Source organism: Phragmites australis, chromosome 24 (assembly GCF_958298935.1).
Source record: "Phragmites australis chromosome 24, lpPhrAust1.1, whole genome shotgun sequence".
Classification (NCBI taxonomy): Eukaryota; Viridiplantae; Streptophyta; class Magnoliopsida; order Poales; family Poaceae; genus Phragmites; species Phragmites australis.
This window is the reverse complement of record NC_084944.1, coordinates 12632632-12653035: the sequence shown is the minus strand read 5'-3', so window position 1 is coordinate 12653035 and position 20404 is coordinate 12632632. Positions and strand designations below refer to the sequence as shown.

Genomic DNA, 20404 nt, shown 5'->3' with positions numbered 1-20404 from the left:
CACGCACCGATGTTGCTAGTTCGGATGTGCTAAAAAGGGGACCATCACAAACCATGCGCCAGTGACAGAGGGACCAGCATAGAAAGCTTCCATGATGGTTGTTGTGTGCAAAGCGGCAACAAGGAGACTGCCGGTACAACCCATGGTTACCGGAGTAGATGGAATGTAGTCGAGGAAGAGACGGTGACTCTAGCGACAAGGTTTTGGTGGGCAGAGACTAATCATGAGGTAGAACCAGTGGGATGGAGTGGCGGCATTAGTATCCTAGAGAAATGCAACAATAGTGCTTGAAGTAGGCAGAGAAGGACCCGATCAATGTGACAAAGACCTGTGCGGATGACGATGGTGATGTTGTGACTTGGAAGGTGGGACAATGAAAGTCGGATGAGTCGTTGGTGCGTGGGAACGACAGTGAAGACAATGCAACAGCAGGAACCATCGGTTGTAGTGTTATGCCCGGTAAGGCGCACACGACAGCTAGGTGGCTTTGACCACGGTAGCGTTGTGTGCGTGCTCCAGGACGAATGTCCTAGGAGTGACCGTGCGTATCGCTGTACACTTGATCGGCTGATCAGACTGAGGGGCGCACTGACATGACGGTCGTGGACAATGCCACGCGAATTGGAGTCACTTGACCCTTACGGATTGGGCAGTGCTGTGTATGTGGTGGTGGCTGTGTCAAGAACATCCCGAACGGTAGTGGTGACGAGGAGCTGACATTGAGACGTGCAGACGGGGCAGCCGGGCAGCGGCGCATGAAGACGTCCCTTGTGGTGTCCTACGCCTGGCCGTGCAACACATGTTGGAGACAAGGAGCAAGCTGGCGTAGTTTATGCTAATGTGGGAGTAGAGGTGCACCAAGATGACGTGCTGCGATGGATGACTCAAACCGATCTACAATCGGAAAACAAAAAAGAAAACGACAATATTGTGACCAGCGAGAGAGAAAAACCAATCAATAGATCGAAAAAAAACTCTCTATAGGGGAGGTCGATCAACATAATCGGCGGTGTGAACCCCAACTATAGGTTGCGCAGCCCCCCGACGGAAATCATGAAGATTGATCTCCCTAGGGTGGCGCGACAGAAGCTTGTGGTGGAGGGTAGGACTGAATTTTGCTCTTATACCATGTAAACAAGAGAGATTGGCATAATGCGTTGTATGATTGTATTGCCTCGAGGGCAATTTATATAGAGTACAAGGTTTGAAGGGTAAAAAGTCTCACCAAGAGATAAGACAGGTATCATGGGATTACAAATTCTAACCTACTAACAAATACAAAGATATCCTAATATACAAACAGTTAAGCTGCATGATGATACACTCCATCACAGTGCCAAAAAAAATTCAAAGAATCCTCACTTCCAAGTTGTGTGAATTTAAAATCTGATGACATCTTAGAATAACCAAGACTGACATAAAATCGTTAGCTTGTGTGTGTTACATTTCTGAATTCAATAATATTTGGTTATAGAAATATTTTCCTATTAGTTAAATAGGCGTGAGCTCTTACCATGCTTTCATTGGTGTCTGCAGGAACTGGTTAATGTTGAATCACCTGACAAAAACTGGGAGTCTTCAGAAAGCATGCAAACTTAAAGGTCCGTCGGACAAACAGCAATGTTGTTTTCTATAATTTAGTGAAGGAACACGGCGGATTTATTGTTTCCCATTGGATCTCTATCAATTATTAGTTTAATCCAAAATGAAATTAAGAGGAAATTCAGCTTTTTCTCCCTATTTCGTCCTTCCAGTTACCTGATGATTCAGTGTCAGTGATCAAGTCACTCAGGTTACAGTACTTATTGATATTAACATCTCGATCATGTTTATTGCTTCACGTCTAGCGCTCTTGGCAAAATTTGGTTAAAAACATCCTTCAAATTGTTGTGTTCATGGTGCAAATGTACACAACCATTTGATAGGACCCTGATCAAAAAAAAGTTTCACATACTTCATTTTCCTTTCGGTTTTCACGAAAAGACAGTTTCATTAAAAGTGAGGGAATACATACTTCGTTATCTTTTGTACTATCAACTCATTGTCAATCACCTCATTAGTAAAAAAAAATCATGATCTGTGTGAAACAAGCAGAATCTATTTTGCCTGCGAGATTTTGGTGCCATAAAAATTGGAAATCCAATGGACACAGCAGAAAAACACTGAAGTAGCATAAACAAAGCTATTTCCGTGACAAGATGCCTATGAATTGCAGCAATGCACTGACATGTCAATGCACCACACCTGGTAAGGAAAAGCATATGTAAGATTCAAAGACCTACCGATTCAAATTTAGCAGGTGCTAGCTGCTACAAGCCAGAAATTAGATGCGTATGAATATCCAATTCATGATGGAACGGATTCAGAGCGAAGTGCCAGCATTTCTGCAGCTCAGTTTGTGATACATACAATTGCCAATACGGAACAGGCTACATGGATAATTGGATCGCAAATTACATAATTTGAACCATATAGCGTAGCTTTCATCAGCTAAAAGTATAACAAAATATTGATCATTTACAGAACTTACTAAAAGGTAAAATTGTATTATACAAATTGCACTGGTGATATTTACAGAAGAGAAGCCACTATTAATCTCCCCTCAAAAGAGACAAAAAAGACGCTACTAATCTCTTTTCACGGCATTAAAATGAAAATCAATCAAACACCTATTGATCAAAAATGATACTAGGTCGTCTCAGTATCAAAGAATCACCAGTCAAATTATCCACCACATTATCAGTGCTTCAAACTATCAGCTTCTTTGGCTCAGTTTCTCGAAACATCCAGCAACTATTTGTAGTGTCAATCAGCCAGTGTCACTGTCACATTACGGAGTATCATACGCCTAGAATGATGAAGAGGGAAACTGGACCTCCCTATGTTCCATCCTGTACACAAATAGAGCAAACCTATACACTGAACTAGAATGATCCGAAGCAGCAGTACTTCTTTCCTATCTTTCCAAATTTACTGGTAGAACGCTCTCTTTGAGACTTGATGCTGCTCTGTGAGCTATTAGAACTATTAGAACGGCTTCGTTTCACATGACTGCTTAGGAAATAGGAAGATATTGAAGGACTGTGCTGCTGAAACCCCTTGCTTGAATGTGGATCTACTGGCACTGGCTTTTGCTGTGAAGTTCCAGCCACCGCGGCATTGTTATGGATTTGAACTAACCCTGCAACGGGAAAAAAATGTGAGCCTATTAGCAAACTAATGGAATTATCATGTAACTGTCTGGACTAGACTAAAGGATCCTGCATTCACACCCTACTGTTACACTAAATAATATAGTTAGCAGTGTTCAAGATTTCTACGGTTTCAAGTTATTCTTCACATGCCATCATTCCTAAGAGTAAACCAAAGAAGGATCTTTAGCAACCTCTTAAATTTAAAACAACGAACAAAAGGGCTATGTTACCTTGTTCTGACGGACTGATGACCACATTAGCTGATTTAGTAGGTGCAGCTATGCTAAACTTGCGGTCTTGATGTTGTCCATCAGTTGTGTCACTGTCCTTCAAAATCTCCCTCAGGAATGCATCGGAATCAAAGTACTCTTCAGAAATGATAGACCGCTTGCTTGAGTTTTCTGAAGTTGATGCAGAGGCTTCTGAGCTTAGTAGATCATTGAGCTCTATGTAGTCCCCAGTAGTAATAACATCATGAACAGCTATATCATCTGCAGCAGATTTTTGCTCATGTTGTCCTTTGCTTGAAGAGCTTAGTAGGGCATTCAGCTCTACGTAGTCTCCAGTAGCAATTACATCATGAACAGCAATATCATCTGCAGTTTTTTGCTCACGCTGTCCTTTGCTAGAAGAGATTAGTAGGTCATTCAGCTCTATGTAGTCCCCAGTAGCAATAACATCATGAACAGCAATATCATCTGCAGCACTGTGAGCATGCTCATGCTGTCCTTTGCTAGAACAGATATCCTGCTCATTTGCAGCTACAGTCTGCTGTATGTAGATTGAACATTTATCAAGATTATAAGTACAACTTCCATATCTTGTCACAACATCAATATTTATAGTGCAGGATAAACTAGCAAGCAGTGGAAGACAAACAGATATAAGCATGTGCTGAGAAATTACATTCTTCTGAATGGTTTTCAAAGGAGTCCAAGCATCTCGAAAAACAAATCCTACAGATAAATGGTAAATAACTACACCAGCTATATTAGGAACCTGGGAACAATTTCCTAATTTAAAATGACAGACAGCATAGGTTTCAGTGTTTCACAATTACAATTTACACTAAAATGTAGCGAAACAAATGAGCAAATTAAAGAGAGAAAATATGCCAACCTTTGGCTCTTCTAGTTTGGCAAGATACTGAAGGTAAGATTGAAAGCTATCATTAGAAGCATCTGCATTCAGAGAATTTTGTTGACTTTCAGCATTTATCTTTTTGTCACCCTGCAGGAATACTTTACACAGAGACTTGTAATCCTGTCAGAAATGCAAAAGGCATCAATCGGGCATCAATCGTCAACCCTTGAGAAAAGCTTATAGGCTATGGAAATGACTAGGAGCAACCATGGGCTACCTGTGGTAGATTAGCTTCATCATTCTGTTCTACCTGATATTCATGCATCACCCACCCAGTTCTCTCACATGGTGCTTGACCTTCATAAAACTCCAAAACAATTTTGACACCAATGATACCTGTACTTGTTGGTATTCTGGAAGAATGCAAAGGATTCCAGTATCCATTGATTGCCTTTCTGATACCGTGTTTAGCATTATCATAGGGCTGCTGATCATCTGACCAGTTCAAGTGCCATACGCCTCCTACAAGATGAGTTATCTTTTGTCAGGTAATTTCCTAGAAATCTACTAGCACAATTCGCAAAGAATCAAAGATCATATGGGATTCTTCTTAGTCAAGTAGGGAAAATAATACGTCCAGTTCCTCACTATCAAAAAATTGCATGAAAACCCTTAAACTATATGCTAGTTAATTGGACCCCCGTACTGCTTAAGAATATGCAAGAAAGCTATTCCAAGATTATTAAAGCAGACTTTTTACAGTACTATGCATCCAAGTTCCGGTGGATATATACCAACACAATATAGATCTAGAACAATAATTAGGGTGCACATTCTAATGTTTTAAATGAATTCAGATGCTCAATCTTAACATGAGATATGGTTATATAAAATCACATTTTAGGGGGTTGATTGCAATCTGACGGCTTAAATTGGTCAGATCATTGTGACAGCATAAATTGATCAGACTATTACAAATCCTGTGTAGTGTCTAAACACCTAGAAAAGTTAGGATTCGCACACAAACTACAGTTGGAATTTGGATGGAAAGATTTCAAAAATTACAGCTAAGCAAGACAACAATGCATTAACCAGTCGTTTAAACACGAAGGTGATAACTGCACTCTCCCAGTGAAAGCAGGAAAGCAGTTGGCGTAACTTGCAAGGAAACCTGAGAAAGTTTCAATAAATGCAAAGGATTTCGCATAACATTGCAATGTAATCTGAAGGCACTATGTTGCTGCAGTAACTGCAATAATCAGCTGTGCACAAGAATTATACAAAAGCCCTTTGTGTTTTCTTCAAAGACCAAAATTCTTTTGAAAGGTTTGCCAAAAAAAGGTACGCTGTTTACCCACCAGTAATCAGTTATGAATTCTTTTCAAAAGGTTTGCAATTATCAGTTCAGTGCATTTTTAATCTCTTTCGCCCACCAGTGACCAGTTATGAATTAAAAACCTTTGCCCATTGCAGATTTATATGGCACATTTTTCATTCTGTGCAATCATACAATGCATTACACTAAAATAACAGCTCAAAATGGACAAATCAGAGCAATCTTCAGGGTTTACGGTGACTCGGTTAAGAAAATCATATCACAAACTTTGTGTTTGACGCAAGACACTGCGAATTCCTAATGGAAGATGTAGTTACAACACCAAAAACATAATGCAATTTGTATCTTGTGCTTAGACTGGATACTAACCAGTGAAGCCTCGTGGATCAACAACAGAAAAGTCCAAACCCACAAGTACGTCCTGGGGAAGGGGGTCCTCGGCTTTCCTCTCCGCCAAGAATCTCACAAGCTCCTCATCAGTCCAGGAATCTCTGATACTGATGTCAAGCGCTGCTAGCCTCTCACAAGGCCCGTGAATTGGGGGCAACATCATTGTCCTGGAACAAGATACACACAACATTTTTAGTTAACTTGCAGAAGCGCATATTTAAAGGACCTACAATGCTATGCTCCTGTACGAAAAATAATAGGTCCAAATTTCCCTTAACAATTGGGGCTCTGTGCATACATAGCTTCTAATTCCCAATTAATAGATTAATTCAAGAGCTGACAAAGAGCTCACCACCATTATTAGCAAGGTTCTTGCCTCAGATATTCTTGGATTGACAGAAGGGGGAAAAGGTTTTACAGCACCATATACATCAACATCTTTAATCCACCGAAAGAAAGAAGAAAGATGCCATCGCAGAACGGAACACTAATTACAGAATTAACAAGTCAGACTCATACAGAAACAGAAAGTCACCAGAAACAGAACAAACAGAGAGAATCACTAATGATGGTCTGCTGAGACGTTAAAGCACACCACGCACAGAAAAACATTTCATTAAGTGAATAAAAAATCTCGCAAAGAACCAAACCGAAGCACCGATTCTTGCAAGAATGCAATCAACCCAAAACCGCCCATAAAAAATCATACGCACCAAACAAACTCAAGAACAGACCAATTTGGCAAGAACACAGACCAAAACAGAATAAACAGTGATATACTACAGCACACGTACCAAATAAAACCAAGAACACCCAGCAACATTCGACTGAGCAAACCAAGAAACTCGTCAAGAAGCGGAATCAAACCCCCGATCCTCGCAAGAATGCCAGGAAGCCAAAACCCATGTAAAAACTCAGCACAGAAATCGAAAGCCACCCAAAAACAGAGAACCAAGAACCAAGAACGCGTGCGAACCAAAGAAGAGGTCATCTCTGAATAAACCCCCCCAAAACACACAGAAAGAAACGCAGGATTCCGCATCCGCTTCCACTCCCCGAATCGCGTCGAATCAAGAACCAAATCCCCTTCCCCCAAATCTCCGTCACCGCGATCCCAGACTAAAATCCCATCGCCCGAACGGGAATAAAGAATCGCGGAGAAGAGGGTGGGTAGAGACGATTCGCGCACCACGGGGTCGGGGCCGCAGCAACCGGCTCGCGGTGGTGGTGCAGCGAGCGAACCAAGCGACGTGACGCGATGCTGCCGAGCCGAGCAAAGGTGGGGAAGGGCGAACGGGCGACGCAGATGCGGGCGCGAGGGCGCCCATTTATACTAGCGTCGCCAGCGTGCACGCCTCTCGCTGCCGAGTGGGGCCACAGCCTAGGGGGGCCCGGCTACGCGTCGGAAGTGCAATGGCGGATGGGCGGGCTGCCGCGTCAGGTGGGCCCGGCAGAAGGTCCAGAACTTGGCTGCCCGCTGCGGCTACTGACAGGTGGGATAGGGATAACGGAGGGTCTCAGCTGTAAGGCTGTTATTGGACAGGAGCGTGAACCACGGTTAAGGCGCCAAACCCGCCCACAATTAGCGGCTCAACATGTCTGGCCTTGGAGGTTGGCCGTTATTTACAGCCGCCTTCCACTTCACGCCTTCGAGGTCACCAGCGCCCACGTCGGCCCGGTGACGTTGAGCCACTTGGGCCCGCGTGTCGGTCTCGAGGTCGAGCATTTCGAACGTGCAGAAGCGCAGGCCCGAGCATTGGATCTACTTCCTCTGACTTTACGCGGGTAAAGACGGATGTGATCACTATTGTGTGAGAGTAGCTACAGGAAGTATTTTTTTTCGTTTTGTAATGTTTGTTTATAGTTTTAAGTATCTATCTCAAATTATTTATTTATTGTGGTAACTAAGAATATTTTATAACCTATTTTACTGCTATACCATTGAGTGTATGCATGCATTTACTTTAATATTAATGAGTTATTTGCTCTCATCTTTATATTGATTAGGAATAGTATAGCCATCTTACTATATTTTTTCACTTGATTTTAGTATTTTTTAGTTTGTATGTAATGGTCGACGTGTACAAATATTGCGAAACAGAGAGGGTAACGTTATTGTTTCACTAAATTATGTCTGTCCATTTCCAATCCACGGCTCACAGCTAATTAAAATCACGGGAACTGTGCTTCTCTGACTCTACTCCTCTTCCCAGGATTGTGTTCAGTGTTCATACCGTATGTGGGGAAAATAAAAGGAAAAAGAATACGGACTAGGATAGAAGGATCTTCATTACTTTACCCACTTGATGCAGCATACCGTTCATTACTTTAGCCAGGTAATACCAACTTTGGGACATTTGCACTCCATGGAAGGGACAAAAAACCGAAGTATTGTCAAATGACAAAATGCGTGACTTGTAGGAGTATTATGCATCTTATATTCACTAATGTATGGTTATATGACATGGTTTAACATGCCCTCTAGTTTAGTCTGCTACGACAAACTCGTTCTCTCATCTTAATTTGAACTGAGATCATATATCAACACGATCTGATCTTAGACATGTAGAAAATGTACCCAAACGGTGGCTATCACCGGATTCGTTCACAGTTGCCGTATCGTTTTGAACTAGTCAACCGTTTGGTGTACCAATTGTAACAGTTGTTACTGTTGTTGATGAGAAATCCAGAAGTATGTGCACCTAATCACTGATACCCCGTGCGGTGAATTCACCTATTAGCCCCTGAGTCTGACAGTTTTCCACGGGGACAGTTAAGAGCAGGAGTTATTCCGTGTCAAACCACCTGACGGGCTCATGGCCGTCATGCAACACCTCATCCTCATTCACCGTTGGGTCCCAAAACTCTGGTATCAGCTGAGTCCGTATAATTCACTGTATGAATGGTCATTGTTATGAATAGAGGCTCGTTACAAATAAAATCATAAGTGACACTTATCACAAATAAGATCATAGGTGATAGATCACCAATAAAGGTCATAGATGACAGATTATAATAGTGACCCGTCACCTATGGCTAAATATAAGTGACATGTTTTAACAGTGATCTGTTATTTACGACTGCTAAGTACTCTTCATGTTTTTAGATAAAAAATCAAAAAAAATATTTTTCCACCTGAGCCCTCTAATACAGGAGCTTATCGCATATGCCTCACAAGTCACGTCATTTTTTCAAACTGTTTTGTGGCTTTGCATTTCGTGGGAATCGAACACGTGACCTTCCCTCGCACACGAACCCTCTTACCACCCCAGCTATCATGTCGTTGTAATAAAAAACGAATATTTTATCCTTTTAACCTTGGTTGCTGTAGGTCACAGATGACTTATGACCCGTCACTTATGAAAAGTCATATGTGACGTGTCACAATTATGACCGATCATTGATGACTATTTTTGTCGAATTGTTGAGTACTGAATTATTTAATATTGAATTCAGTGAATTGTTGTTTACTGAATTGTTGATTTACATATAGTTTTTTTATCTAAAATTGTACAAATATTTTATGAATTTATGAACATTTCATGCCAACGATCACAATTTAATAGGTGAATCAGAGTGTCTTTGGTAAAACGGGCATAACTTTTGTATACGAACTTAACTTTTTTTTTACTCTAAGGACATCTACATCAAAAGTAATATTTGTTGCTCAAGTTACATCCATTACTCCTTGACTATGTCGGTTTCGGCAATTTTTTGAGGCCAAATTCAGCCTGTAAGATTGAGTTCTTGTCCCGTGAAATTTCTGCATCGTTTTCGGAACACGCTTTTGTGTCCATAGTTGTCATTTCTTACATCAAACCACAACAGAAATGTAAAATAGTTCCTATTCTAGTGATATTGAGGTGAGAAAAATAAGAGAAAAAATAAAATAAAAAATATATTTATGTCATTAAGCTATTGGTGACGGATCGTAACACTGACCTGTCACCAATGAAGTCATTGGTGTTGCATGAGAAAAAAAAATACCATCATTAGTGGCAAGTCAAAATTTGACTTATCATTAATGACTGTCTTAGAATGATCCGTCACTGATGAGTTTGTCATTGATGACGGGTCACAACTTGACCCATCACTAATAACTACCTAAGATGACTCGTCGCTAATGAGTCGTTATAGGTGATGTGTCATAACCGTGATCTATCACCTATAACTGACCTAGGATGATTGATGACGGGTCACAACTTAACCCATCACTAATAACTACCTAAGATGACCCATCGCTAATGAGTCGTTATAGGTGATGGGTCATAACCGTGACCTATCACCTATAACTGACCTAGGATGATCCGTCATTGATGAGTCATCATAGGTAACGGATCATAGCTACGATCCGTCACTATTATCATAAGTAGCGGGTCATGTTACGACTCGTTACTAATTCTATGTTTCCTTTATCTATTTTTGACGTAGTGATTGGTGATGCCTCTATTGCATTAGGTCGGAGACCTCATATCATGCTGTTACTTCATGTGCCTCACCCTCCCTCATGGAACTCAACCATGGGAAAGAAAACCTATGTATTGGTAGCATGTCAATTGGAGGCACATGCAATTGATTTGGAAGGAAGTGAAAGGCATAAGAGCACCTCAACCATATGGTGCATCACTGCGCCTAGGTCTCTAGAAGTTCGGCCTCCATCTCCAGGAGTGCTAACTTGCTGCTTCCACCTCCATGAGTGATTCCTTGCCCCTCAACCACTAGAGGAATACATGCCTCTGCCTCCAAGAGCCTCTCTACATTGGGGGAGATAGGCCAGTCAAACCACTAGACCCTAGCTTTAGGAGAATGTGAAGTCTTAGGTGTCGGTTTCGGTAGATAGTCCTGACGGGGAACATGACTATTGTTGTCACATCTCAAAAATGGTAAACCGTAATGAAGCATCACTTAACCATTATCGCATATGTTATCACCTGTGTTGTTACGTAATTGTTTGACAAGTTTAGTTTGAAGGTGTTTCAAACACCATAGAGATGGTTTAGAGCTCCTAAGAAAAACCCTAGATCCTTTGGAGAAGAAAGGGAAGGGAAAGCGGGAATACTTAGAAAGATTCAGCACAAAACCCCTCTCGCGGTCTGACCGGGATCACCCATTGTCTAACCGCCAGGTAGCAGCCACGTGTGTTTGCTACGTCTAACTGGCACCCTACGCGGTTCGACCGCCTGCACATAAAAGCTCAACTTAAGATGGTCGATTGCCTCTCTCACACTCTTACTCTCTCATTTGCTCTCTCTCTCTCTCTCTCTCTCTCTCTCTCTCTCTCTCACTCTCCACCCAACACTAGAAGGGACAAGGATTCCTTTGTCATCGCGTTCGAGGGATGGAGATCGTAGGAGTGGACTCTCATGAGCTCCCGAAGGATTTCCCCAAGTGTCTCCCCCTCTTCTCCCTTGCCGGAGACCCGCCATTCATCTCAAGCTCCACCACCACCCTAGGAGCCGATCCGCAAATCGAAGCCTTACCAAAGCAAACCCATCCGCTAGAAAGCTTCAATGCACTAAGGTGAGGCTTCCCCTACCATTTTTTCGTTGTTTCCGAGCTCGATTCGACCCCCCCCCCATGTCGTTTAGGCCCAAAACTCAACCTATCTTAGGTCCAATCCATGGGGTATTTTGAGTTTAGCTTGGTGAAGATAGTCCAAGTCACTTTAGAAACACTCCATTAGTCCCATAGAGCATTTAGGTACCCTCCACGGTCGAGAGTCTCATTGGAGCTCTCGCTGGTAACCCCACAAGGGTGCTGCTGGTAAGGCCTGGCGGTCTGACCGCTGCTAGGGTCGGTGTGACTGCCAGTTGGGACCAAAAGGTCTGAAATGAGGGCTCTATAAGGGGTAAGACCGCCGCTAGGTTTGGTCTGACTGTTGATGGGCGATTTGATTGTCGGATCTACGTTGGTTCAACCGTTAGCCCCCAAAACTATCTGCTAGCCGCCGGTCTGACCGCCACCCTAGGGCTGATTTGACCGTCAGCCACTGAAGGCTTGACGCACTTTAAGTTGGCTTATCCGGGGTTTCATGCTTTGAAGCCCTAGTCCCTTAGCGGTCTTTTGCGATTGTTTTCGAGTCTCAGTGCTCCACTATTACTTGAGCATGCATTTTATGCATCATTTTTGCATTGTTCATTTATTTATGCATTGAACCCATGTTTTTTTTAGAGAGCGTCGATCCAACAGTTCAGGCGAGCAAGGGCGACACCGAAGCACCCCACTTATGTGAATTCTGTGCAGGTAGCATCAGGCAGCCGGTAGAGCAGTAAGGCAAGCATCCAAGCATATTGAACCCTTGTGTTGAATTGAATAAAGTCAAAATTTTATAAATTATGCTTATGTATCTTTGCATGAGTAGAGAGTCGATGTCGGGCAAAAATGGGTAGAACCTATGTTGTATTGCATATCCTGTACCTTGAGTTGTTCATTGTCCTCATCCTTGTCTCCTCAATAATATTGTTGATGTCTAGCCTAAGAGTTGTTCGACATACTTAGCAATGCATAGGTCCTCAGTAGAAGTCGAGCGACGGTAATGCCGTTGTTCGCAAGCTTAGAGCTTACTTATTGTTTCACAATATTGATTATGTTGTTGAGATGGTTGAGATGTGAGAATGAGATGAGATGTAGGCGGTGTTAGGGGTATCATCTACCCTAGAGGAGGTTCCCGTGGTAGTTCGGGGAGGGAGCCCAAATACCGTAGACCGCCTTGCATTGGTTAAGCACCAACCGTTAGCCGTCCTTGGCTTTAGCACTTACTGTACTCACCATATGCTGATCTAATGGTAAGGTAAGCTGAGTACCTCTGTAGCTGTGATCATTTGGGCCTAAACATTGACAGTGTGAGCGAGCGGACTTGTAGAGGTATCTAGTTTGCTTCGAGAGTAGTTCTGGATACCTCAGTGCTGAGCGATGCATGTATCAAATTGTTGTGGTTTATTGGGAATAGTTATCATGAGTACCCCCTTGTATGAACCTGTGTGGTCATGCAGGCCGAATGGTCCTCATGTCGTGTGGGTAAAGGAGTATCCCCTGTAGGGTGTAAAACAGTTCGAGCTACCGCGCTCTCGATCATGAGCATGTCTTCTGGTCATACGCACCATCGTAGAGTCACGAGTTGTGGTAGTGGTTGGATATGTTGGTCATGGGGAAGATGGTTCGTGTACGTACATGTTCATGATGGTTCCAGTTATATTTTTGTGCAGTTGGTCATTATAGGGTATAATGGTATTGTTGTTAGTTAAGTTTAGGTGCTCACGCTTATGTCTAGGTTACTTAAGCATATTAATATACTAACCTTGAGGTCTTTTTCTTGCTAACAACTCAATACATAATCCTTGGAGTCGAGCTATTTATTTGTGCTCTATATGGATTAAGTCTTCCGAGTACCTTCATACTCAGCTGCTCTACATATTTTGCAGGTGAGGAGGAAGCGGTGTTTGGCTACTTCACGCCTGTCGAGGGTGATGACGGGCATGAGTAGTGCATCCTACTCAGTTGGCGTGCTTTTGTGATGGAGCCTAAGGGCATATGGCTCCATCCTCCTTTTTCCTTTTATTGCTTTAGCTTCCGTTGTGTAGTTTCTTTTGTTTGTTAGGAGTTGAGCATGTTTTAGTCTCCTCCTAGCTCTCTTTTGCTATAAATTGTAATGACTTGGTAGTGCTTAATAACTTGTAATATAATGTTAATTACTTGCTCTTTTTTAAGCTGTGTTGTGATGCTATATGTTGTAAAGGCATGCGTTCCGATCTTTAGCACAAAACACATACTAGGACTATCGGGATGATATTCTAGTTAATTATCGAGGTTGTGATTATGAATAATGATCCTCCTGGTGATTAATTAGGATATTATTTGGACGGTTCCCACACAGCGTGGTATCAGAGTCTGGTTTAACTAAGTAGTCTAAACAACATCCTAAGAGTGTTTAGTAAAGTGTGTCAACTTCAGTAAGCAACCCACTAAAGTTTCTTCTGTGCCTCGTCATGTTAATATGTATGAATTTGCTATGTTTATGCCGCTAAGTGTAAAGCGTTGTTATGAGCGGCGCTCGAGTCATTATTTCCGCATTATGACATATTTATGATTGCATTGCATCAACGTCGAAGGTAAGGAACGCCTCCCGATGGCGGTGACGATTGGGGGCTCAACCGGTGCGAGGTAGGGGCCCGATGTGTTCTGTACGGCGATGGTACGAGAAGTAAATAAGTTAGCAATAATGTATGAACATCCACCATACTATGGTAGATTTGGTCGTCTATGGGTTGTTGCTTGTGTGGCATGATGCACAAGCACCCTTTGCGCTTCTTATTCTCTCTCGTGCGAAGGGTGATGATTAGCAATTGAGATATATATGCAAATGCCTGTGATCTTGATGTTTGTTGTGGAGAGACACGCTCGAGAAAGAAACGGTAGATAGGAATTGAGCATGCATTCATTTTTCCTCATTACTCATGCGCATGCATCCTTCCATATATGCGTCATTGCGGGTATAAGCAAATGTTAGCCGACGAATGCTTTTAGACTATGTCAAAATTTGACTTCTCCCTATTTGTCTTATCAGTACAACAGGATGTGAACCCGCCGAGACTTTTCCGAGGGACCGAATGAGAACAACCCTCCGCCGCCTTCACCACCAAGTATGGCGGATGTGCTCATGCAGATAGAGAAAAACCGTCAAGCGTAGACAGCTCTTCTCGAGGCTCTCGTGCGCAACACGGCCCCTCATGGAGGAGGTGAAGCTGGGCGCCAAGATGACTTCGCAGACTTCCTTAGGACTTAGTCGGCCACCTTCACGTGGGTTGAGGATCCTCTTGATGCCGACCATTGGCTCCAAACTATCGAGAAGAAGCTCGCTTTGATTCGATGCGAGGACCATGAAAAGGTGCTCTTTGCTGCCCATCAGCTTCAGGGTGCGGTTGGCGCGTGGTGGTCCAACTTCTTGGCCATGCACCCCGCCAATCACTGGGTGTCTTGGGCGGAGTTTCGCCAGGCATTCCGTGATTTCCACATCCCTAAGGGCCTCATGGAGATAAAAATGCGGGAGTTTATGGACCTCAAGCAAGGGGGCAGAACGGTGATGGAGTATGTCAGGTGTTCAACCACCTTATATAGTATGCTCGAGATGAGGTCAACGCTGATGAGAGGAAGCAATACCCCTTTATGAACAGCCTCAATTCTAAGATGCAAGACCGGCTATCAGTGCATGAGTTCACCAATTTCAATAAGCTTGTGAGCACCTCGCCCATAGTAGAGTTCAAGTTAAAGAATCACCAAGAAGAGAAGAAGCACAAGAGGGTTTTGTCGCCTTTCATGGGCGGGAGCTCTCAATGCGCCTGCATGGAGAGTCAACCTCCACCATCTCACATATCGGCCTCGACTTCTCCACGGCCGATGTGGATGGTGTGGCGTCTGTCCTTCTCTGCCCCTCAAGGACAGCCTACAAGACTCATAGTTTCGCAGGAGAGTGTGACCGATGGCCCCAGCGGCCCGTGCTACAACTGTGGCTGTGTCAGCCACTATGCACATGATTACCCGTACCAGGAGCCATGGTGACTACTCCAAGGACACCACCCACTCAATCCACTCCTCAAGCCTCTGAGGCTGCACACGTGCCCAAGCGTGGCTGAGCACGTCACACCATAGCTGAAGGAGTTCACGAGGGTAACAACGTAATGATGGGCATGTTGAGTATGAGTTTTAATTCTGTCATTACTCATGCAGTTATTCTTTTTGATTCTGAGGCTTCTCACTATTTCATAGCAACGAGTTATACACAGCGGCACATGCTGAAAATTAGCGCCAACCCTACACCTTATCTCATAGACGCACTCGGAGCTAAGATTCTTATTAATCAGTGCGTGCCCAGAACATCGAATGTTATTAGTGACACATTATTTGGTGCAAATTTGTTAGTGATGGACTCCAAAGGGATAGACATCATGTTGGGAATGAATTGGCTCACCAAGAACAAGGCAATCATAGATTGTGCTCAGCAGACTATCACCTTCAATGGTTTATCCGGCACCCGATCTCATTTGAAGCTTGAAGATGTCAATCCTTGTCTTTATGCCCTGAAGGTCATCGCCACCACAGATCTCATGAATAGGATCAGTGGTGTGTGAATTTCCTAACGTCTTTCTAGATGAGTTGCTTGGGATGCCACCCGATCTAGCAGTGGAATTCTCGATTGATCTTTTGCTTGGAATAGCCTCGATTTCAAAGAGGTCTTACAAGATGCTGCCAAATGAATTGATAAAACTGAAGAAGCAGTTAAAGGAGTTGCTAGGGAAGGGGTTTATTCGTCCGAGCTCCTCACCTTTGGGATGCTCGGCACTTTTTATGAAGAAGAAGGATAGTACCCTGCGGATGTGTGTTGATTACCGCCCGCTGAATAAGGTCACTGTCAAGAATAAGTATCCGCTTCCCAGGATCAATATTCTGTTCGATCAGTTGACTGGCGCCTGAGTTTTCTCGAAGATTGACTTGAGACTGGGCTATCATCAAATCAAGGTCCGACCGAAGGATATTCCAAAGACGGCTTTCTTGACTCGTTATGGTCTTTATGAGTTTACCGTCATGTCCTTTGGCTTAACGAATGCCCTGTCGTTCCTCATGTACTTGATGAACAGTGTGTTCATGGAGGAACTTGACAAATTTGTCATGGTTTTCATCGACGACATTCTTATATACTCCAATACCGAGGAAGAGCATGCAGATCACCTCCGTGTTGTTCTTGGCCGCCATCGAGACCACCGACTATATGCTAAGTTCAGCAAGTGAGAGTTCTGGTTTAAGGAGGTCGATTTTCTGGGACATGTATTGTCTAAAAATGGTGTCGAAGTTGACCCGAGCAAGGTGTAGGATGTGCTAAATTGGGTGCAACCCAAGAATGTCACCGGCATTCGAAGTTTTTTCGGACTTGTGGGTTATTACTGCCGGTTCATCGAAAACTTCTCCAAGATTGCTAAGCCCATAACCGAGTTGTTGAAACAGGGAAGTGTATTTGAATGGTCAAGTGAATGTGAGATAGCTTTCTATACCTTGAAGACACTGCTTACGACCGCTCCTATTCTCGCTTGGCCTGGTGTGGGCAAATGTTTCAACGTCTATTGCGATGCTTCCCGCATAGGCCTCGGATGTGTCCTTATGTAGGAGGGGAAGAGTTGTTGCTTATGCTTCATAAAAGCTGAAGCGTCATGAAGAGAACTATCCAAACTCATGACTTAGAGCTTGCGGTGTTCTGTGGTTTGGGAACCAGGGTGGTGGTTTCGAAGGTCGAAGCATTGAGGAAGAAGATTCTTGATGAAACTCATGACTCGTTGCTATCCATTCATTCAGGGAGCACGGAAATGTATCAAGACCTCAAGCCACGATTTTAGTGGACTCGCATGAAGTGAGAAATCGCTCGATATATTGCCGAGTGCGATGTCTACTGAAGAGTCAAGGCCGAGCATCTCAAGTCGGCCTGTACACTCCAGCCTTTGCCCATCCCCTCTTGAAAATAGGAGGAAATCGGCATAGATTTCATTACCGGATTGTCGAAGCCATCGAATTTTGACTCACAAGTTCACCAAAATACACTTAGACACCATCTTCAACTATAAAATTTGCTTGATAATAACAACACATTGCTTTCACTGCCTGGTGGGACCACATGTCAGGATGGAAGTGGTGGTTTAGGCGGCGAGAAGTGGGCCCGCCTTCCGCGCCACCAGAACGGTGCAAGGGAGGTCAGGTGTTGTGCCATGCAAGTGCAATGGACACTGGTCACGGCGAGACGTGAACCGTGGTTAACACATAAACCCGCCCACAATTAACCACTCAACCATGGTTTGATATGCCTATCTCTGTCCCTTGACGTGATCCGTCTGTTAGTTACTACTAGTAACCGTGCGTGTGCGACATGCACAAGTAATTGTACCACTACGATTTCTAAATTATAAGGACATATTTTATATTCTAAGGTAACATAAGTCAAGTAACCGAATATGACAATGCTTAAGCCATCCTCTACGGATATTTAACTAAACACTGCAAGCAGAATCAAAGCTAGTTTAATTTAATCATGCTGCTTGGCAAGATTATCTACAATCACAACATAATCTGAACTTTTTTCTTTTTCATCGTCACGTTCGGAATCTAAACGTTTTGTTTAGTTTCGAGTCCAACAAATTTGCTGTTAATTTTTGTCTGAAATTCGTCATATCACGCTACAAAATTGTAAAAAAAAATTAATCTTTTATCTAAATATAATATAATTATTTAAACATGCGGCGGTGAGAGCACGGGCGTGGTGGCGAGGGCAGGCGCAGTGGATGATATAATTAATTTGCTTTCAATTTGAGGAGCAGGACACTTTGTGCTTTACTAAATATCACAAAGGATGATATTCAAAATTCCTCAATATCATGAAGAATAGATTAATTTTCGTAACAGTACATAACAACAATTAAATTTGTTTCTAATTTTAAGTAAGATTTTTTTGCAAGATAATTATATATTGGTAACAACCCTGCCAATTTAGTTTTTAGAAAATGATCACTTATTGGATATGTAATCAGATCAAGACATAATGGTCATATAAAAATAGCATGCTGGGGTGGTATTCACAAGTACATGTAGTCTAATTGCTCAATACTACATAATGATCACCTATAAACTTTGAAACATCCCAGATTTTTTTCTCATGAAACGAAATCACTATAATTTTATACATGTTGCTAAAAGAAGGACAACCATGATAATACGAGTATAAGGTAAATGAACTGATAGCTATGGTTTGGAGATACTGAACCTGTGAAGTAGTAATCCCCTATCCTTCCGATGTGGTTTATCTGTTCCAAAGAGGAAACATACATTGCATTAGTTTTTCAACCTGCATGTCGCAATCAAGATTCATGAGTAAAAATTGCAAATAATTTCAGGATATCACATAACCATATTCTCATTAAGCATGTCATGCATAGCCGAACAAAAGTGCACCAAATTTGGACAACCACAATTATGTTAGAAATTTGAACAATATGCTACCTGTTTGAGAGGTTTCATGAGGGCGAATATCACAAAGCTCTCTACGCTTTCTTGGGATTTGTGAACCCATTCTATTGTCAACAGCGTCTTTATTCTCATCTTCAAGATAATCATCAGTTTCTAGAGCATGCTCTAGCTCTCTTGAGTCAAACTTTATTTGAGATCAAAGCCTCCCTAACAAGCATAACAATATCTTTTTTCTTCTCTTACTCCTTAGGCTGCAAGGCCAGAATAAGCACAATGGTTATTACAAAATGATCAGGTACCAAATGAAGTATTCTAACATTGAAGTAAGTCAACTGCCTTCCTCTTGGGCCAATGAATATTGCCTAACAGAGAAACATTATTTAGATAAAGCACACTAATCACTATTTCCAAATAACATAGTGCAATTCTTTGTGCAAATTCCAACACAATATTCAAAAGTAATTATGATACAAACATAGGTATATAAGATCACATATTGTTTAAGAATGTATATCCATTGTGCTTCTAGAAAATTAAGCGGATAAATACTTGTTTTAAGGTTCCAAATCTCAGAAATTGGATCAGTGTATGTTACCTTGACGGATAACGTATGCTGACCTTGAATGGGATTTAGATGCTAAATGTTGAGCCCTAGGAGATTTGCTGTAGAACATATTCATAACAAGTTAGTTGGCAACAAGGTTACCCAATCACATCAAAATATGGCAACACACGATGGGCTCCTGCTTCTGCTGTAGCTACGACTTGGGCTTCGGCTATGTGAGTAGGAGCGGCCATGTTTGCCATTATATTCCTTCACCTGTAGATAATAAGGTGTATGGTTAACAATAGAAGAGATTCCAAGGACTGAACCATAATAAAGCAACAATGCTTACCCTTATAAAAGCTCACCCAAAGGCATTCCTGAATTCAGTATCATCCAGTTTCTTTCTTTGCAAGTGGTTGTCAAAGCAATAGAATGATAGTCAAGTCAGAAAGCAGCCCAAAAATATTCTAGACAAAGAGACCTAAATAATAAAATAATATCATAAAACACTGATAGCACTCTATTTTTCATTTGTGTGCATCAACTTAGTTTTGGAGTGTTTATATCCCAAAAGAAGGGCTCTTCTTCCACTCCTATCCATGAGAAGAGCCCCAAATAGTGTGATTGGAATCTGAAATAATTGTTGTTATAGAAAAAAAAATGCTATGATCAGTTACTTTCATTGACAGGGAATGGTTTATCCTGAACCTGAATAATGCCAATCGAGGTGGTCCCAAGTTTTCCAGAAAACCCTGAACTTTTAGGAAAGAACAATTTCAGATACCTCCTTTTCTCTGGAGGAAAAATATCTAGTTCAAAAACCAAACGAGGAAAAAATTTAGCTTGTATAGAAGC

At 42.3% G+C, this 20404-nt stretch overlaps 1 protein-coding gene across 4 annotated transcripts; it reads right to left on the bottom strand.

Annotated features, from left to right (window-relative positions):
• Positions 1-2434: 2434 nt before the first annotated feature.
• On the bottom strand, positions 2435-7348 carry LOC133907024 (protein ATAF2-like). 4 transcript variants are annotated; one of them, XM_062349001.1, is made up of 7 exons: positions 7193-7315; positions 6356-6490; positions 5983-6170; positions 4555-4799; positions 4314-4457; positions 3425-3965; positions 2435-3181 (listed from the first exon to the last, which is right to left on the bottom strand). In XM_062349001.1, the coding sequence occupies exons 3-7, from the start codon at positions 6164-6166 to the stop codon at positions 2925-2927; spliced, it is 1371 nt and encodes a 456-aa protein (XP_062204985.1). In that variant the 5' UTR covers positions 6167-6170; positions 6356-6490; positions 7193-7315; the 3' UTR covers positions 2435-2924. The 4 variants fall into 4 exon arrangements, with proteins under 4 accessions (XP_062204985.1, XP_062204984.1, XP_062204983.1 ...); XM_062349000.1 differs by lacking the exon at positions 6356-6490 and having other exon boundaries at positions 7193-7348; XM_062348999.1 differs by having other exon boundaries at positions 6356-7312.
• Between the last annotated feature and the right edge of the window lie 13056 nt (positions 7349-20404).